This window comes from Lactuca sativa, chromosome 6, assembly GCF_002870075.4.
Source record: "Lactuca sativa cultivar Salinas chromosome 6, Lsat_Salinas_v11, whole genome shotgun sequence".
NCBI lineage: Eukaryota > Viridiplantae > Streptophyta > Magnoliopsida > Asterales > Asteraceae > Lactuca > Lactuca sativa.
The window spans coordinates 16857898-16878748 of NC_056628.2; the positions used below are offsets into that span (position 1 = coordinate 16857898).

At 36.6% G+C, this 20851-nt stretch overlaps 3 protein-coding genes across 7 annotated transcripts; 1 reads left to right on the forward strand and 2 right to left on the reverse strand.

Annotated features, from left to right (window-relative positions):
• The first annotated feature begins 6812 nt into the window (after positions 1 to 6812).
• LOC111913043 (branched-chain amino acid aminotransferase 2, chloroplastic) lies at positions 6813 to 9431 on the forward strand. 4 transcript variants are annotated; one of them, XM_023908764.2, is made up of 10 exons: positions 6813 to 7089; positions 7292 to 7392; positions 7479 to 7656; positions 7752 to 7928; positions 8037 to 8168; positions 8255 to 8353; positions 8611 to 8727; positions 8810 to 8905; positions 8975 to 9087; positions 9207 to 9431. In XM_023908764.2, exons 1-10 carry the CDS (start codon positions 6955 to 6957, stop codon positions 9322 to 9324), a joined length of 1266 nt encoding a protein of 421 aa, XP_023764532.1. In that variant the 5' UTR covers positions 6813 to 6954; the 3' UTR covers positions 9325 to 9431. The 4 variants fall into 4 exon arrangements, with proteins under 4 accessions (XP_023764532.1, XP_023764534.1, XP_023764533.1 ...); XM_023908766.3 differs by having other exon boundaries at positions 6822 to 7089; positions 7295 to 7392; XM_023908765.3 differs by having other exon boundaries at positions 6823 to 7089; positions 7482 to 7656.
• Positions 9403 to 12113, reverse strand: LOC111913044 (psbP domain-containing protein 5, chloroplastic). Its single transcript, XM_023908768.3, has 11 exons — positions 11954 to 12113; positions 11678 to 11847; positions 11419 to 11527; positions 11079 to 11128; positions 10896 to 10963; positions 10701 to 10799; positions 10436 to 10495; positions 10307 to 10366; positions 10142 to 10196; positions 9881 to 9930; positions 9403 to 9718 (listed from the first exon to the last, which is right to left on the reverse strand). The coding sequence occupies exons 1-11, from the start codon at positions 12019 to 12021 to the stop codon at positions 9620 to 9622; spliced, it is 888 nt and encodes a 295-aa protein (XP_023764536.1). The 5' UTR covers positions 12022 to 12113; the 3' UTR covers positions 9403 to 9619.
• A 1766-nt stretch (positions 12114 to 13879) lies between these two features.
• On the reverse strand, positions 13880 to 20646 carry LOC111913042 (uncharacterized). Of its 2 annotated transcripts, XM_023908761.2 has the most exons (6): positions 20488 to 20646; positions 18918 to 19408; positions 16470 to 18165; positions 15641 to 15761; positions 15010 to 15069; positions 13880 to 14924 (listed from the first exon to the last, which is right to left on the reverse strand). In XM_023908761.2, exons 3-6 carry the CDS (start codon positions 18137 to 18139, stop codon positions 14004 to 14006), a joined length of 2772 nt encoding a protein of 923 aa, XP_023764529.1. In that variant the 5' UTR covers positions 18140 to 18165; positions 18918 to 19408; positions 20488 to 20646; the 3' UTR covers positions 13880 to 14003. The 2 variants fall into 2 exon arrangements, with proteins under 2 accessions (XP_023764529.1, XP_023764530.1); XM_023908762.3 differs by lacking the exon at positions 18918 to 19408.
• Between the last annotated feature and the right edge of the window lie 205 nt (positions 20647 to 20851).

Sequence of the window (20851 nt, forward strand, 5' to 3'; positions counted from 1 at the left end):
ATATCTCACCTCAAAATTCTCAAGTACCAACTCACACGTGCCTGCTCTGTAGACACGTGCTCAGGACAGAACAACGCCCTCTCAGTCTCATGAAACATCCTCGTAATCTCTGTCACGGTTTCTGTCTTCTACTTGAGAGACAGAAACTTCTGGTCTAATCGCTCCCTCTCCACCTGGGGAATGTACTCATCTCGGAATAACTGGATCTCACCTAAGTCATTGTTTAATGATCTGCAGGAGAATAATCAGTCGTCACGAACCTCCACCAATCCTTCGCTCCTAAGGGAAGCTGGTTTAGCACAAATCGAACCTTCAGGTCCTCAGGGCATGAACAAGTATAGAAACATCCCTTGATATCAGAAATCCATCTCATAGCAGAAATTGGGCCCTGGGTCTCGTCAAACTCCAGTGGCTTCGTGTTGCTAGACTCTCGAAGCAACAACGAATCACCCCCTGTGGCCTTGCAGCCACAAGGGCTGTAGTGGCTGCGATAGCAGCAGCCTCCGTGACAGCAGCATAACGCTCGTCAAAAGTCTCAATCAACGTGGTCTTAATAGACCCGAACATCTCTGGAATGGCCTCCCTGATAGCTGTGGCCACATCCTCAAAAATGATCCTGCGAATCTCCTCGTCACTAGTACTCCCCCCCCCCCCCCCCTCGGGGTTGTTTCAAGTAATCACTATAGACTCTCTGAAACACAAACACAAGAATCATCAGGGATTAGCTAAAACGCACTCACAATTACCCATCCCTACATGCTTCATAGTATCCTAAGGTTTTTACTTAGGTCGCGTACAGATCCGGTGCTTTCAGTAGTATGGGCCCAATACTACCTTCCACACCAACCCGTAGTTGTCCCAAGTCCTCCTCCTAGGATCCTAATTCACAAGTACTTTTAATACCTCAAGGATATCAAACTACTCTCTTAGAAGATCCCTATAATGAACATTTAGTTATCCCTCCTAGATTACTCTTGACTCAAAACTATATCTCAAAGATTTCCTGCCGTGTACCCCTACTCAGCACACACACAAAGCAAATAGCAAATAATGTCAAACAATAGCATCCTCCTGATGGGTTTTATACAAACAATCCTATGTGTACATGTAACCCTAGCATTGGATCTATGTTTTCACTATTAGATACACATCATTATGAACACATAATAAAACCCTAATCATGATTGCTATTTTCAAAATTAACCAAGAAGGTTAGATTACATACCTCTTGTCGTTATATTGTAATAACAACTTAAATCTTCAAACCCTAAGTCTTGAAAGCAAGCACCACAAGTGTAGTGCCTCTAATGGCTCACAAACACCAAGAGCAAATGGAGAAGGTATAAAGAGATAGGAGAGGTATAAGAATTTGTCCCTAGATGCTCTAGGGATCAAGTGCATGAATTCCTAAGGCCTTAGGGGTCTTTATATAGGGTTGGGATTAGGGTTTCAGTCCTTATCCTTATCCAGTTACTTGCCCACCAAGCAACCACAAGATAAGCCTTAAAAACCCTTATCTCTTGGACCTTGGATGATTTCAAGGATATCCTTATCCTTGAATTCGTCCATCCTTTAACAAGGATAACCATTGCCCTATTTTGCAACTATCACATAATTACAATTCAGACCCTCTAGTTTAATTAATTACATTTGATCACAAAATTAATTCTTAATTAATTATTGACCAATATTAATTAAACAAATATGATTTCTCCTTTAATATATTATTTTTATAATATATTAATAAATCATAATAACCTCTTTCTCTATTATTTATCCAGTCAAGTTGCTTTGGTGAAGGCAACCCAAAAGGACCATGCACCATCGGGTCAAGTACATACCAAAATAGTTATGGACTTAGACACTAATCCAACACCTCCTACGCTAAGGCATTATGAATCAGACAACTGTAGCTCTGAATTCCTGAAATACCTAGCCTATCATCTAGCATGTAGCTCTAATATCTCATAAGTATCTTATCTCATAATATAAAAAGTAAGGGTATTTTGGGAAACCACCGTTCGGGCTCTGGCTGATTGTACACACTACTTCATCTCATTTTCTCTTAAAATCTTTTGATCGTTTAGAAAATCATTTCTTTTTTAAATTTTTTTCTCAAATCCTTGGTTTGAGTCCAGACATACCCGAGGGTACATCCGAATCCCTCAAACCAAGGCTCTGATACCAACTTTTAACACTCTAAATTTTCAAATAAAATTTTGAATTTTAAATCCACACAAAACATAGTTTAACACTTCTTATACTCAATTTATAAAATTGTTTCAAACACAAGACATAAGATTGTTTTTCATATATCCCAGAATCCTCAAAACACAAATCAGCTATATGGTGCGTGCAATCAAGTCGGCGCCTTCCTGCGATCCTGAGATGTACATGAAACACATTTCACACAACATTGTAAGCACAAAGCTTAGTGAGTTCCCCAAAATACCTCACACAAATAATTAGCCTCTCATGGCTATATCTCGATAAGGACCCTCCGGTCATGTGTCTTAGTGAAGACCCTTCGGTCTCACAACTCAGTTGGACCCTCTGGTCCTATCTCAATAAATGTACAGAATAATATACAACACAAATCACAAAGTCAGAAGGCATGATATCACATGACTCAATATAAGCACATGAAGATTGGCCAAATATTGATAAAGCTTGAGTCTTTAGGCCTAAAGGGCCTAATAGTGTCCGGATCTGAAGTCTAAGCTTTAAAGCATGCTCAAAACAAATAATGACTCAAGAAGAAGCTAGAAATGACCATAAACTCTCTAATGGAGAGATCTAACAAAAAAGTGTTCAAGGTTATGGATTTTACCTCCAAATAGCTTCTACAACTGAATGGATGCCGGATCCAAAGACTCCTTCTTGTTCCAAGCCCTCTTACTCTTCAAGTTTCTTCAAGGAATGCACCAAAACACACACTCTTAAAATGGAAGATAGGTCGATTAGGGTTTGTCTCAGGGTGATAAGGTGATGAGGGAGGCAGGGTAAAGGACTTAAGTTCCTTTAAATAAGGTTCAACCCTTGAAAATTAGGGTTTTCACACTTATCTCCAACTCGACGAGTTGGGTCCTCCAACTCGTTAAGTTGATTCTGAAGTCAATGCGGCCATCTTAATCTCTACTCAATGAGTTGGGGCCTCTAACTCATCGAGTTTCTCTGTCAAAATGAATATAAAACACTTTAAATTTATACATGGGAGTCGGGATGTTACACCCAATATGGCCCATAATCCATCCATGGCACAAGGTCAAAAGTTTAATGGCCCAACAAGGCCCAGACCCTAAAATCCCAAAATAACTCTGAGTCCAAAAGACCCAAACAAAGAAAACCCACTACACTGAGTGCACTCGACATACTTCTCGTATGTGCGGTGTACGAGTGTTGACTCGAAAGTGGGTGGCTGAACCAATATGTGCAATGTACCTGGGATTACGCCCGGCGTACCAGCCAGAGTCCCTTTTGGCCAACTTTGTCTTAACCACTTAAGCTTTTAACGTCAAAACCTCAGATCTACTTCATTTCAAGGCATTAATGCATTAACCTGACAACTTTATCATCTTGCAAGTCTTAATAGGGCCCTAAAACCCAATTTTGTCCATTAAGACTCATAATAAGGGCTCTAACTCATGCATGGACCAATATGATTCATCAAGATGGCACCTTTTTACACAAGGAACATCATAGGGGTTAAGATCTAGCATCCTAGCTCATTGAGGGACTCAAAAACCTTAAGAGAACACAAAAGACCATAATAAGCTCAAAAAACAAGCCCTAATCTCAATCTAACACAAAGAGGTTCCAATACCTTCTGGAGCTAGCAAACTTGATGAAGATTCTGGATCTACAACCTCAAGTCCAACCAAAGCTTGGTCACCAAGCACCGCCTTCTTCAATGCACACAAAACAACACAAGGTTACTTCCAAAGCTCAAAAACACACTATGGGAGGCTAGGGTTTCGAGCTTAGGGTATTGGGGAGTGGAGGTTGACCAAAGGATACAACTAAGGCAACATAAGTTGCTTAAATAGGGCACAAACCCTAAAAATTAGGGTTTTCCCCTACTTAGCATACGCCCAACGTACGTGGGCGAACCCATATTCCTGAATCGAGCTAGCACACTAAGCGTACTCATAGAGTATGCCCCGTATACTAGCTATGGACCAAAATGATAAAGATTTTGCATTAAAGGGGTTAAAAGTGAAACATGGCAAATCTCAAATGTTACAAGTTCCAAACCTATTCCTCATGTTCTTAACGAGTTCATCATGTTCCAGAACCGTTCCTCGTGTTCCAGAGGCTTCCAACATGAAATTTTAAGATTCGAAACACGACATTTCGATGTAAATCAACAATACCTAAACATCTAAACTATTTTTCAATTGGTCCTACAACAATGACATCGTTAATTTAAACTCTGGAAAATTTTCAGTTCGTTCCGAAGGTGATCTACAAATTTCAGAACAACAATAGTAAAAAAATGGGAACCTTAAACAAACAAGGAAAGTATGTAAAGAGAAAACGAAGAACGTACCCGTAAAATAACAGGGTCGTAGTGCTCGTCTTCCATGTAGGAGATGGATGTCAATGTGTGTCGGAGAAGGGAGTTGCGTGTCGGGATCGAGTCGGAACGTCGAAATCAAAATACGCCTTTCCATAATGAAACTGTCACCTCAAATTATATTCCGGATTTTGAAATTCAAAATCCCGATCCGGAACATATACGGTTGATCTATAATAGGCATTATGGATCCAATACAATGGGTTGGGCCACCCGGAAAATAATCTGAAATTCGTTCAGGAACGACCCATTCCGGAATATATGGTTACTTTGTAAAAAAATGTTATATTAAAAAAAACTCAAAAAAATATTAGATTACTCAATTTCCTATTTGACAAAACTGCAAAAATGGTCCCTGTGGTATGCATTTTTTTTGGAGTTTTAGTCCAAACCCCGACTTTTTTGGCTTCGTGGTCCATTTGGCCATGTTTGTACATATAATGCCCTTCTGATATTTTTTTCTATTTAATTTAAATGAAAAAGAAAATAAATAATTAAATTGGGCCCATCTCTCTCTCTATCTCTCTCTCTCTCTCGGATGGGAATTTGTTGCTGTTGTTGTTGAATTATCATAACCTAGACTTTCTTCATGAAGTCTTCTTGTTTTGTTCTTCCTCTTTGCTGCAGATTCATGATTTAATGTGCTCAATTCAAGAGATTTATAAAAGGTACAAGTGTTGTAAATTATAAGTGAACTCTAAAATGTAAATGCCAACCTCTGTTCAAAGCTTGAAAGGTCGCTGGGAGGTAGCCTTGAGTGTCCGTCTTCTCCATCTGCTGCCTCCAAAACTTGAAGATGATGAATCATAACTTTACATAGTAGAATAAAAGTTAATAAATCAGCATAAACAAGAAGCAACGATCTCGATTTTAGAAAAACAATGATGAATGATGACTTACGTTTCTTCTGCTTTGACGACCACCTCCTGAAATCCTGTTTGAAGTGCTAAAACGTAGAAATAAACCCATTCAGAATCGAAATTAAGCATGTTTAACAGAAATTTCATGGCAGAGTTTTTAGATGATGACCAACCAACCTCCCATGGTTGCCATCAAGTGAAGAACACAACCCTAGATTTTCTGCAGTGAGTAAGAGATCAGATGGGTTGAATGAAGTAGAAGAGAATCGTCTCTCAGGATTGTTGTTTGTTTGAACAACAACTTCACTTGATTTAAAAACCCTTCCCGAGAAGCCCTAAGAGTCTCATAAGCAACACACAAACATTTGTCCGAATTACCACTAGCCTACACTTACAATCGACTGAAATCGGGGTTTTATCCTTGTCTTTCTTTGAATTCTTCTTCTCCACCACAAACTTCCTCTCTCGAATCTTGTTCTCTGGAGAAGGCGAAGAGATCTGATTAGGTTTCTTCGTCGCCGATTTCTGGACTTTAGTCGCTGATTTGACTGATGGGGAATTCAAGGCTTTCAGATTAGGGCTAGTAACGTTAGGGTTTACATTCTCTGGTAGCTTTGACTTGCTGGAATGCTTCGACTTCGACGGTGTCAGTGACACTGCTCCGACGTTCTTGTCGTTTGGTTCCATCGGAAAATCGCTGGGATAAAGAGGAGATCAGTTGTAGAGAGAGATGACGAGGCTTGTGGGATTCAGTTTATCAGGAGAGAGAGAGAGAGAGAGAGAGAGAGAGAGAGAGAGAGAGAGAGAGAGAGAGTGAGAGTATGTGGACCCCTATTTTTATTTTTTTATATAAATACTTATATGAAAAAAAGGAAAATGGAAAATAAATTGTTTTTTCAGTTTACCGAAGGATCAAAATCATAAACAAACCGTCTCAAAATCACCACCAATCCAAAAAAATCATGATTTTGACTAAAACCTCAAAAATTGCATAAACAATTTTTGCAATTTTGTAAACCTATTTTTAAAACAGTTAGTACCGTCATGTAATTAACCCAAATTAAATATGACTAAGAGGGATGATCATTTCGTGACTATTCCTATGAGACTATTGCCAAATTCTCTATTGAATGCCCAAGAGTACATCCAACCAGACAACAACATCTCCTCTTTACTTTGCATTCGGTCTTTTCCATTTCTGACATTAAGCCCAGGTATCGATTATAACCTTACGTTACCAATTTAGCCATTTTAGCCATTTATCCATTATTTTTATTTTTATTCTGTTATCGTCCCTATTGAATGTGCTATGACGATTTAGGACAACAAAACAAGGGTTCAGATTTGATATAATAAAGATCAACGGCTAGAAAACACGGACAAAATCATGTCTTCTTTCTCCTATCGTCGTGTGCGTAACATACATTTATAAATTGCGATTAATGGTGCATGAGTCAGACTCCTCCAAGCTTGAATACAGAGAGTAACCGAGCGAAAAGAGGCAAATTCGAGAGATAGATGGAGACCTCCGCTGTATTCTTAAACGCCACCACCACCATCGGCGGCGGTTTTCATAGACACACGACTACTGCTAGTCTTCTCTCCCGCAATCCCTACCTGACGACTCCTTTTTCCTTTCTTCCTCCTAACAAGGTAGGTTTATGGTTGTTTTGATTTTTGGCGATTTATCATCTAAATTTTCCGATTTGTAGCTTTTCTCATTATCGATTGTAGTCATTATTATCATGTTTTACAAAATTGAAACTAGCACGTCCAGTTTTTGAATTTCGAATTTGATGTCACATTCTTTTGTAACTGAGATTTGGATTTTCTTCTGAATTTATGGCTATGGCAGCAGCTTCAACATCAGTTGCGTTTTAATTTGCCGAATACCACCACCACCACCACTTGCGGCACTAACATTGCACTGGCTGTTGGAGTGAATTCTCCCGTCAGGTGCCTCTTCTAACTGTTGTTCGAAGTTCAGTGAGTTTCTGTAGATTTTTGTGAGATTGTACAATAACTACTCTTCTTCAACTCAGCAGTGTACCAAGTGATACAGTTGACATTAATTGGGACACCATTGGATTTGGGCTTGTGCATACTGATCATATGTACACCATGAAATGTTCTCTAGGAGGGAGCTTCTCTAAAGGGGAGCTCGTGCCTTTTGGGAACATCGAGCTCAGCCCATGTGCTGGAGTCCTCAATTATGGCCAAGTAAGTTCTTAAAACCCTTACAGAATCTTTTAATTTACTCTACTATTGTTGTAAGCTGTAACTAAATCAAGATTTTCCCTTTTGTAATTGCATAGGGATTGTTTGAAGGCCTAAAAGCATATCGTACAGAAGATGATAACATTTTACTCTTTCGTCCTGAAGAAAATGCTAAAAGGATGATAATGGGGGCAGAGCGTATGTGTATGCCTTCTCCTTCTGTTGATCAATTCATTCAAGCTGTTAAGGACACTGTATTAGCAAATGAAAGATGGGTAACACATATGTTTACTTTTGGAATATATAAAATTTGTACATAACTTCACATGGATTCTAATATGTTATATGATAAATTGATAATAGCATCTTGTGTCTTGTTTTAGATACCCCCTCCTGGAAAAGGCTCACTATATATAAGGCCACTGCTCATAGGGAGTGGAAGTGTACTTGGTCTTGCACCAGCTCCAGAGTATACTTTTCTGATCTATGTTTCTCCTGTTGGTAATTACTTCAAGGTATGTTCATGTTGTTTACAAATGAGTCTAATTTTTTCATAAGATTTTTGTTATTTATGTCAGTTTCTATGAGTTTTCTGATGCAGGAAGGTTTATCGCCTATAAACTTGATAATTGAAACTGAAATGCATCGTGCAACCCCTGGTGGAACTGGAAGTGTAAAGACTATTGGAAACTATGCTGCGGTAAGCATGTCTACTATCACTGCTAGTTTCTAGTAAAGTGGCTGAATGAGTGATGATGTCTGAATGGATAAAGACATGTATACATAAACACTATTTCCTTTTTAAACTGAGTAAACGGTCTGAATAAGACTAAATGTTTGACACAGATGTACAGATTGAGTGTTTAACACATTAAGCTCGGAAAGTAAAAAGAAACAACCCCTAAAAATCGTATATAAAAAGCTTTCTAATGTTTTTATATAAAATAATGTGTGTAGGTTTTAAAGGCGCAAGGTGCAGCAAAAGCAAAAGGTTATTCAGATGTGTTGTATCTCGACAGTGTGCACAAGAAGTATTTGGAAGAGGTCTCCTCATGTAATATTTTTATTGTAAAGGTATATAAAAATTGTTCTAATCATTTTATTTTTTTTCTTTTTTGTAAATAAACTAATATTGTTATCGTATAATGTGGTAAAGGGAAACTCTATATCTACTCCAGATATAAAAGGGACTATCCTCCCAGGTATCACACGAAAGAGTATTATTGATGTGGCTCGTGATGAAGGATTCCAGGTACTTCAAATGTCTAAAATACCCCTCCAATAATCCAAAAAAATAATGGAATATTTCGACTTTACCCAGGTTGAGGAGCGAGAAGTAACAGTAGATGAGTTGCTTGATGCTGATGAAGTTTTTTGCACAGGAACAGCCGTGGTTGTATCCCCGGTGGGTAGCATAACTTATCTTGGCAAAAGGTAAAAAGAGAAGAATGGGCCCATTATAAGCCTTTTTAAGTTATGGGCCACCAATCACTGTTTGGTTTCGGGTGTTTCATTAATATCAATTATCATCATGTGTGTGTTTGTGTGTGCAGTGTGACTTATGGAAGCCATGGTGTAGGACTTGTATCGCAACAACTTTATTCTTCATTGACAAGGCTACAAATGGGCCTTGTGGACGATAAAATGGGTTGGATTGTCAAACTTAAGTAGCTTCTTTCATCATTTGTAATTTGACTATGTGGGTAGCATTTATGTTGAGCATTGGACTGATTTTGAGACTGATATCAATGAAACAGAATTGAAAATAGCCTTGAAAAGTTTGTCTAGTCTTGTGTAACAAATCACCGAAACGGTTGCTACATTATCATTTGACAAATCGAACTAAATACAAGAAGCTAAACGCCATACTCGCTATGGGATTGCAGTTTCAAAACCCTAATCTAATGCAACATTGCAAGGGTTAATTAACCCACCAAAATTTTACAAAAAAATGATTACAAATTAATCACCAAAATCTCCATGGATCCTTGTATGGTGGAACATAGTTTTCAGTGGGAGGGAGAAGTCTAAACGAAGCCACGGTTTTCTCCAGTACGGGCCCCATCTGTTTTGAAAAAAAATAACAAAATTGATTAAGATCTCTAACAAGTATATAAATTGGAAATAAGCTCCTAACAAGACATTTACTATTTTCTATTATTCGCATCAATCTAAACATGGAAATAGACAAGTCGTAATAAGAAAAGATGGAGGAAGAGAGAATTACCATGTCCCATTGCTTGTTGAGTGTTGAAGCATTCAAAGTGTATAAAAATCCTACACAAAAGCACTCAAGTGTGTTAACAAACTGTAATGTCATTGGGATTCTTGTTCGTTTCTTTCTATTACAACATTGTACTTTTAACTGTTTTTCAAATTAAGGCCTTATATGAATGAAAGTAGTTGCTATTTCTTGCACTTAACCCAAAGAGAGAGAGAGAGAGAGAGAGAGAGAGAGAGAGAGAGAGAGGAAGAAATATTATCACACCATCGCGTTCAACAGATGCAGCTACATAATGCCGAAAGATACTTGAATCTGTCACCTGTATTTTTTAACATTAATAAACACCCTTTAGCATATATTTTTAAGCTAGAGCAAGAACAACCATATTAATTACAGCACAAAAAAAAAAAAAGAGGGAGAGAGACATACAGTTTTTGTAGGGGATTTGCGAACTAGGTATTCATAGTACCAATATGGCTCACCATCAATCTATAATACAAAACAAGAATGAATATTAAAAACAAAATTAAAACAAAATGCAAAGCTTTGAGAACTTACTTCTGAAGTGTGAGCATCAAGAACCGAACTTTCTGCCATGCGTTGACTCGAAGTAACACGCTGTATGCACAAAAATTAAATCAAGATTTCATTAAAGTATTTAAAATGGTTGTTATCAATCCAAATATAGTATTGTACTTTCATTTTTTTCTTATTAAGACGCCATACTTTGATAACAGTGAAATTTCTTTTGTATAATAAACAAGTCAATGAAAGTACATTGCTATATCCTGCATTAAACTTTATGAAGTAAATAGTAAATTACCAAAGCAGACTTGTCAGATAAAACAGAATCAGCAACATCCTTTGCCTCCCATGTACTCTTATCATTTGATTTCAAGAATATTGGATTCGGGGGACCTATCTGAAAAATAATGCAAATAGGAAGGAGATTCAGTACAAGAATTCATCACTTAAGTTGACTTTTTGACTTTTTAAGAGTAAAGTTTGTTGTCAATACCGTTACAGAAAGAATGAGATTGTCAAAAAAATCAACACGTTCAGCCACAATCCGTAGTCGCGCATTAGCTGTATCATAATGGAGAGTTTTCTTCATCAGTATGTATGTATGTATGTATGTAAACACACACACACACACAAGTATGAAGGTTCAATTATGGAAGAAAGCAAGCTACAAACATACGGGAAAGAGGTGCTGCAGATGAGTAGCGTTCAGGTTTTCTTGATTCCACCCTTCAAAAGAAAAAAATATGAAAAAGTATTAGATAGATAACCACACTCATAATACACACTTGTTATGAATGTTTTTCTCTCTTAATGCAAAGAATGACTTAATAGAAAAAAGTCAAAAGAAAGGAGACTTCCCTCATTTATTTTTTCCTTCCATTAGATATTTTTTAAACATCATTTATTACAAAATATAAAGGAATCTTGTGTACCCAAATCAATACCATGAATCTATGTGTAGTGGTGGTAATGGGCAAATTAATAACTTAAACATGGTTTGAAGATAAGATACAAACCATTTGAAGGAAAAGTTCTTGGAAGGCATTTCCAATGGAATCAAATATGAATATGCATTTAGGTCATCAACTATTGGAGCCATTTTAATCTCTTCATCAGCAACAGATCCTGACAATTACAAGGAAATTAGGGAAGATGATCTTATAACATACACAAAATACTCACTCTGTCGCATTAGACTACAAAATTTATACAAATAGAAAATCAAACGCCAACTAATGCAGACGATGAAACAAGGAAATTTTAATGGTTGTTTACCTTCTACTGGGAAAACTGTAGCAACCGAAGCAGCAAACCCGAATAGAACAATATCCCTCCTACAAAATCCATTTTGGGAGGTGGGTTCTGAAGATTCACAGCAACAAGCTACGAATTTTTTGTTAGAATTACATATCTTTTGGTTTGATGAACTTATCTTAGCTTGGTCCCTGAAGAATACACAAGCACGCACTCGTTACACAAGGCCCATTGACATAATATCTATGGGATACATACATAGCTTTATTTATAGACAGAGAAATAAAATGAGAGAACCTGAAGAGTGAAAGCTTGGGATGATTGGATATGGCGCGAGAATGTGAGGGAGAGAGGACAGTTTCCATAGCTCATCCACTTCGCTTTGTAGATTGTGAAAAGAGGGTGATCTAATGAATAGAAGAAGAATATAGCCTTTCTGGTCCTTGTAGTTTGCCATCTATACATCTCATACTCCTTATAATAAAGAAATTAAATCAGGGATACGTATAGTAAGTGAATGCAGGGTTGAATCCATATAGGGTTAAATCATGGTGGATTAAGACAAATAAATTGTTAATTACCTCTTTGTTGTAAGATATAAAATCTTCGCATTATAAATAAAATATAAAAAGTAACAAATGGAGGTCTTTTGTTATTCAAAAGACTAAAAGTAATAGCATTAAAAAAATACTAGTTTTTTAGAAAATCAAGGAATCAAAAGTTTTTAGATAATCAAAAGTTTAATTCAACAAGTTTAAAGGGTTAATCAAACTAATAAAATACCAAAGAGTTGGTTTGTGGATGAGATCTTCAAAGTTCTTTAAAATTTGTCTTGATTGCGACCAAAATCGAGATGGATAGCAGATCTGATGAAAATGGTATTTAAAGACCAAAAAATTGTGAGTTGTCCCAACTGATCCAGTCAACTCAAAGTAAAAGAGTGACACGACCAAGTCAAGCCTCCCATGTCTAGCTTCTCAACTTGGTCAACTCGTATAGGAAAGGCCAAATAACTCTAGTAACTCTGTAGAATGACTTGTGTCTTCAAAATTTCCAACTTTCTCGTTTCTGGTCCGATCTTCCTGAAATTTGGACTGCAACCCCCTAGCATCATCCCAAGCATAGTCAAACCTTCAAACACTTTGGAAATCATCCAAAAAATATGCAAATAACAAGATTCTACCAATATGAATAAATGTCCCAAAAATATCAAAATGCATGAATCATAACACTTAAATGCAATGCAAATCCATGTAATGAACACACTAAATGATACATAAAATGCATCTACCACTAGCCAAGATACTACTAGTTTTAATATCTTATAAATTTGATTAGTTTTTGAATGTGAATATTGTTAATAAATTAGGAAATTAAGAAAAATGGCGTTACGTTACACCACATAAGCATGGTAAATAACGATACATATATGTTAGGGGTTCTTTGTGAGAGAAAGGAAAGGAAATGGAAGGAAAGTTCCCCTTCATTTCCTTTACTTACTTTTCCTTCCTTTCCTTCCCCTCAATTTTAAATTCAAGGAACAAGGTGTTAGGGTTTCTTTGTGATTTTCACAAATATGGACGGAGAGGCCACCGACGATTTTTGTTATGTTAATTAGGGAGAAACCAATAGAAGTTCTCTATTGATAATTGGAACTTAGAGACTATCAAAAACCCACTAGATGCTAGTTTTTCTCATGATGTTCAATGGTTTTCATTTGATGTAAATTGAGGGTGAAAGCTATGGATTCCCATATTTGGGTATGAAGGGATTGATTTTTGGCATAACGTAATGATTAAGAACACAAAATAGTCGAACCTTGTTTACTATACTTTGCAAAATATCATGTAGACCTTAGAAATTGCAAAACGGGAAATTAATATGAATACCCCTTTGATAAAAGGGTGAATTTCGAGTTATATCATATCATTGGTGTTGACTTGTGATGAGTCATGCACCCTCTAATATACTCCCAACTGCATCAAGACTTGAGCCATCACCAACTTGGGCTAAGAGACACCATGTCAAACACTAAATACCACTAGGCTTTATCTTGGTTCGTATATAAGCAATGACCATAATCTTGTATCAACTTCTGGATCATAAAACAATCCATTTTATTTAAGATGAAAAGTAAGTGTCGGGTTGATTTGCAACACAAGAGTTGAAAACGAAGAAAAAAAATCTCAACCATCCAGCGAAAGCCCAAAATACAAAACAATAGATCCTAAATGATTAGCATAATATACTAAACATTATTTCAAGTACACAAAGTAACATGTTACAAAACTTAACTACCACAAAACAGAAAAGACAAAGCTAAACCTAAGCTAACTATCTACAACAATCAAAAACCTCTACCCCTCGGCTCCTCCGGCCGCCACTGCCCACCATAAAGCCGGCCTGGCATGGCAGCATTAGGCAGAAGAGCATGAGGTCCAGGCAGTTGCACCCATACATTTTGCATTAAATTAGGTGGTGGTCGTACATGCATAACAGGTGGTCCCATCATGGGTCTAACTTGGTTGACCATATGGTTAGGCAATTCGCCCTGATGATGGATTTGGTGTTGCTGTTGCGGTTGCCATTCCGGTATATCATCCTCCTCATCACGATTCCAAGGTCTATTTCCATTCCAATGTATATTATTATTATTATTATTATTATTATTATTACCATTATTATTATTGCTATTATTATTATTATTATTGTTATTATTATTTCCGGTTTGACCATATTCATGAACAAGATGTCTCATATGAGCTACAGGTCTAGGAGTATTATTAGACTGAACCATTCTTGAAAGCTGCCCAACTTGGGCAGAATTTGAATTTGACCCGCTGCCGGAAAAACTAAACTCGGGCAGGTCATCCTCATCCCGGGCAACAACTCCGGGACCAAATCCCGGTGGAATATCATCATCATCATCACCACCACCATCATGATCTGGTGGTGGAGGTGGTGGTGGATGCAACTGTTTTGAATTCGTATTGGTGCTGATAGTTTCTTGTCTTCTAGATGAGACAGTGTTTTTTCTATGGTGTTTATGGTGAGGCGGCAACGTGGCGGCAGCAGGCTGAGGTCTGCGCCAGACCACCACACCGATGAGCCCGTTGTCTGTTGACTTTTGTATATCAGTCTGGTCTTTGGAGAGCAGTCTGCTGAGCATTTCTGTGATTCTTTTATGTGGTGGACAGAAATAGACTTCGGTTCCTGGATTTGGTTCTCCAAATCCTACTCTTTCTTCTGCTACATATGAATCCATAGACTGCAACAATCAATGTATACAAAAAATTAAAAAGACGCCACACTGTTAAAGGACCAAAATACCCTCTTTGACAAACTCAACTCACCTCAGAAAGACTGGCTCTGTGGAACTCTGGAGAATTATCCTTCAGGTTGAAGTGTACAACCTGCAAAACAGTGTAGTTTCATTAAAATGATTTCAAGGCTACAAGCAAGTTCAATAATTGGTTTCTTTAGTTGATCAATGCCATTTGCTTTAAAAATATTATTCCCAGATACACGGATAATAAAAAATTTATGGGTTCTTTTGGTGGTACTTTAAACACCCAAATTAATAAATAGTCTCATCTCATTGTAGTTTGACATTTTTATGTAGTGAAAAGATTTTAGGATTTCTTGTCAACCACATCCTTCTTTTACGACACAATTTCAAAAATTAACAAAATAAAAAATATTTTTTTTCAACTTGTTTTGGTCTCATACCATGGAAAAAGTAAACGTATATACCACACAACACCATCAAAGGGGAAACAAAGATCCACAAAGTTGAAAAATGTTGTGGTGTCAAATTTAAATTTAAGGGTTTATTATTCCAAAATGGTGTAATAACAAAAATAATAATAATAATAATAATAATAATAATAATATGTTGTACAAATTGTTGCATGGATAATCATCAGCTATGTAGTTGCAATGAAAAGCAACAAGATGACTTGGTAGTTGGTAGCATAAGTATACCATGACAGCACGGCTTCTTGACATGGGAAGTTGTTGAAGGAATTTCTCAAATGCCTCCAGTCTCACTCTGCCCTTGATCTCAATAGATCCAGGCCACTCTTTTGTTGATGTTTTTTCACCACTATACAAATAACAAATAAAATATCAGATCAATGCACACCATTCGCTTTATAAACATAAGCTAATACATCAAAATCCATCCAGCAATTTAGACATTCACACAGACTAAACAGAATGTTATATATATAGTATAGTCATTCACAAGCATTTCAAACTGAGGTTGAAACCCACGCAGTCAATCATATCATTCTAGTGATGGAATCAGGGAAGGAATGGAATGGAATGGTTCGCTCCATTGGAATGAAGAAAAAAAAAAGCCATTTGTTTAGTGTAATGGAATGGAATGGACCATTCTTAAGGTTTACATTTGACTATCAATCACACAGTACTTATTTTTCCCATTATAGTGTAACGCTTAAATAACATACATCTTTCAAAAAAATTTACAGCTTTGATTTATTTAAGAAAATAAAATAAAATATCTATATTTACTAAAATATTCAAAGCTTTAATGAGATTTTGTTATGTTATTCTTTTACTATTATAAATAATAAATTCAAAAAATCTCATTCATTAATATCTAAAGTGGAAATAAACTCAATACTATTATTTATTTTTTTTAAACTGTGAATAAATACTATATCCAAATATATAAATACCATGACAATACAATGTAATCATTCCATTCCATCCAACCAAACAGACCCGTATAAATCCTGACAAATTTCTCATCATTAAGAATTTAAAACAAACAGCTTGGCAGACATACCTTCTGAACAGTCCCATAACAGACACTGAAGAAGAGATGCTGAGCTGGAGGTCACCTTCCCATAAACATTCACCAATGGCTACACTAGGAGCCAAAACTTTTCTCTCTGCAGAAGTCTCCCCACTTTTCACACTTGACAACTCCACACGTGCTTCCACCTCAGCAGAAGTGGGCCCCAAAGACGGCTTCTCATTACCAGTTTCTTTTTTGTCCGAGACACCAGCACCCTTCGTTTCCTTACCATCTACAGTCAGGTTCTCAAATGGAGGCTCAGTATCAAGAGATTCCATAAACTCATCCAAAGAAACAATTGGTGGCAAGAATCCCTCATCTTTAAACTCTTCCACAATCAACTCTTGCATGAAATCAGTCCCCTCTGTAGAAACAGTAACCCGATTGCCTGTCTCCTCTCCTTCTTTCACTTCTTCACCTTTGACTTGTTGACCATCAGACTCCACTTTCTTCTTCTTTGGTCTAAACTGACTAGCCATAGAGGTTGACCCTACAGCCACCTCAACAGAAATACCATCATCTTGTTCAAAGTCAACCACCTGATACTCACCTTTATGTGTTTTTTTAACCAGACGCCTCATATCAACATCGGAATCAGGTAATACTATCATTTTATCCAATTCCTCAGCTTTTGCCATTCGCCATTCCGAAAGCTCCTTAGAAGCAAGTTCCTCTGGTGTCATTGAACACAATCTTTCAGGAGAGATCTTACCGGATAAAACTTTCTCTCTTAGCTCAGGGTTACTTCGGTCTTTTAAATTGAACATCAAAGACCTACCCTTTTCTTTATACTTCTTATTCACACCTCCAAACAGCTTAAACAGTTCACCTTCAATCTTCAAACCCAATTCTTGAGGAGAAAAAATCACCTCTTCAACACCATTACCATTCCCATTTCCGTTCTCAACACCTTGACCCTGTTGACCTATTGGCACTGAAGTTGACTTTTCATCTACTTCCATATCCCATGCCCATGATAGCCCATTTCCCTGTAAAAGCTCATCTTTCACAAAAAAAGTGTCCCCAAATGAACCTTCAGTGTCAGGCATTACATAGTTATACTGAGGCTTTTGTCCCTCACTTGTCTCCTTGATGTCCACGTCAGCAGTAGGTGTAGACTGAGGGGCCACATTCTTATCTTCATTTGAAAGTTCCTCTTTGTTCTGAATGCCAACAGACAAAGCAGCAGCTAAAGTTTCCCTCATTTTCGCACGTACATATGACTCACTTTGAGCTTTTGGGGACACTTCTAGTGGTGCAGTCTTGCTCTTTGACATTTGTACCCTTGGAGACACGGTTTTATTTGACATTGACTCATTTCTCATCATTCTTTTATTCGGTTGACCATTAGGCATGGTTTGTACTTGCGTTTGTTTCTTGTTGGCAGAGAGTGGTGACACACGAGGTGAGCTTGAATTTACATGAGCATCTATTTGAACTACACGTTTGTTTGGAATTGATGAATGAAGAGGTAAGGGATTATTGGAGAAGGATTCTGCTGTAGCTTTCCTCTTTGAAGGTAATAATGGCTTCTGTTGGCCTACACTAAGTGATGAGTCTTGATTGGAAACAGGTTCCATTTGAAGAGGTGTTGATAATGGCTGAGATGCAATGCTGCTCATGTCTACTGGACCTGATGATAGAAGCTTATCCAGCATACCCCATTAACTTCCAGGATTATAGTCTACAATAAAAAAAAAAAAGAATTCTGGGATATGAGAAACTTCACTCAGGTAATGTTTATCATATGATATAAAACTCAAAATAGTGCAAATACAAGATGACTAGACAACTTAATGAACCCCAGTACCCCACATATATTTAGCACCTAGACTATATACATAAGACACATATAGCAAGTAAGTTCAAGAATGCCGAAAACATTGTATAATAATATCAACATATGATTCTGCTTCTGCATTGATAATTTGATTAGTTGCTGGAAAACCCTTAAGGAGAAATCACTGTTAAGTCAACTATCAACCTCATGTATGTTACAAGCTACTCCATATATGAATAATAGTTATATCAGTTCTTTCCCATCTCATTTTCATTGTCAGTAGCAATACTGCTGGAACAGCTTGATTTTGATGTTCTTACTTGATCCAGTTATCAGTTGAACTTGACAAAAAACTGGTTTCAAAATATTGTGGAAAACAATCTTGGAAAGAATAATCTTGTAGTTTTCAAATTCTTGTGTCAAATTTAAATTATGCATGTTTGTACAACATTTATGGATCTCTATGTTGTAAAAAATGTGTTCATTTCAGATTTTCCTTCTTAGACATTACAGAAAGCAGATTTGTCAAAAAGGTTAAAAGACAAAGATACCCTTGTCCAAAAGGAGTAAATGTAATTTTTCTCTAATTTTCTATTTGTTACGAGTTGAGGGAGGGGGTTTTGGAGAGTGCTAATGGTGTTATTATGAATAATGACCTTGACTGGATCCTAAATATATCCACAAATGTTAATAGTCAGAACTTCCAACAGCTTTCCAGAACCCCTTGACAGATACTCCAGCATCTGCTGCTATGTTTTATTAATGCCACATCATCCCTTGGCCTAAAGACTGGATATGCACAAAAGATCTTCTTGCTATGCCATTTGGTTCACATCCCCATCAATTTAGTGGTGTAAAATGATCAAAAAGCACCATGAAGATCAGATTCTTGAAGTTGGAACACTAAAGCTCTATGCAAGAAAATTTACATCAAAATTACATAAACAGCATCCTAAACTACAACAAAAAGTAAGAACTTTGGGCATAACAAGTTCATAATATCAGTTGTAGCTGATATGACCCTCCGACTTCAGATGAAGTGATTTTTAAACCAATTGAACACCAGATACTGCGAAGCTCATGAGAAATGCCTTGACCAATGGCAAGAGAGAAATCATCCAGTTATGCTAATTATACAGCAAAGCAACTGAAACATTAACAATTTCAGGAGGTTAGGGCACAGCACTGGATCATTTTTGCCCAAATAAAACATATGAACCTCTCATATCTTGTTTTTAATTAGTCCAAACTAACTTTTTTCCACTAGAAAAACAAGTCATATTAATCACTATCAATTGTAAAAAGATAAAACTTCTCATATCCTGTTTTAAATTAGTTGATACATCCCATTTCCGGATCATAAGCTTGCCAGCTCCATGCCAATCAGTGCTTGATAACATTAATATAGATCAACAGAGAAACAGATATGAAGAGCAGGTGTAAGGTAACCCAAGGAAAAATGGAGAGAGAGAGAGAGACATGGATGATTAAGATATAAAATCAATGCACAAGCAAACCAATACAAAGACCTCACATCAATGTGACCAGCGAGTACCTCATACACGTGTACGAACATTTCTTCATAAATAATAACTTTTTCATAAGAAAAAAGTAGTTACAAGAAACTTATCTAACAATAATAATATAGATGAATCTTTCAGTTGTTGATTGTTTATGTATTTATTTATTTATTTTGGGTGAGGATATAGAAGTATCGAAACTCTAATGAACGTCAAAATCTACATGGATATGCAACACTAACAGGTTACAATTTACTAAACAAGAAAACAGTTTATGAATTATCCCCTCAATAAAATTAGCGTTACTAATAAGAAACCAAATACTGATCTTGAAATCGAAATTAAAAACTTGCATCTCCTGGATTCCATTCCCAAATCCCCTTGACGCTAGCAACCAATAAAAGCTTTAATGTGAACTCAAGCAAATATAATAAAAACCACCGTAAAAGCCTTAACAAAAGGTCCCAAATTTCATACATCAAAATACAACTTTCCAACGGAACAGATATTAATTCACTTACAGCCCTAATACAAACTCCTATCAACGACGAATTCAGAAACAAGACCCAAATCTTTCTACGCTAAAACAACCGTCGACGAAAAAACAAGTAAGTTTAAGAAAATTCGCATACAATCATCAATCAAACAATCACAAAACAAATAAATCCACATAGATATTAGACCATAATAAACAAGAGACGCTCACCTGAAATGAAAATACGCGGATTGAGTTGAAATTTATGAGCGAGACGTGCCCTAATCCATAGATGGAGAAGATAGAGAAAGATTACAGTGAAACGTTAACCCTAGAAAAAAACGTTAACATACACAAGAGCAAAAACTTCCGAGAGATGAGACGTGTATGCATTGCATTTATAGAACAGATTTGGGGCCGAATTTGGCGGTGAGCCCACTGTTATCATCTTATCTTGCAACTTTTCAAACACTTGGGCTTATTACAATTAATTTAATTTTTTTAATTCATGAATAAAAATATTTTTAGTATTATAATTTAAACTTTGAAGTCCTGCGGTGATATAGATTTATAAATAAATAAAAATTCAAATTAT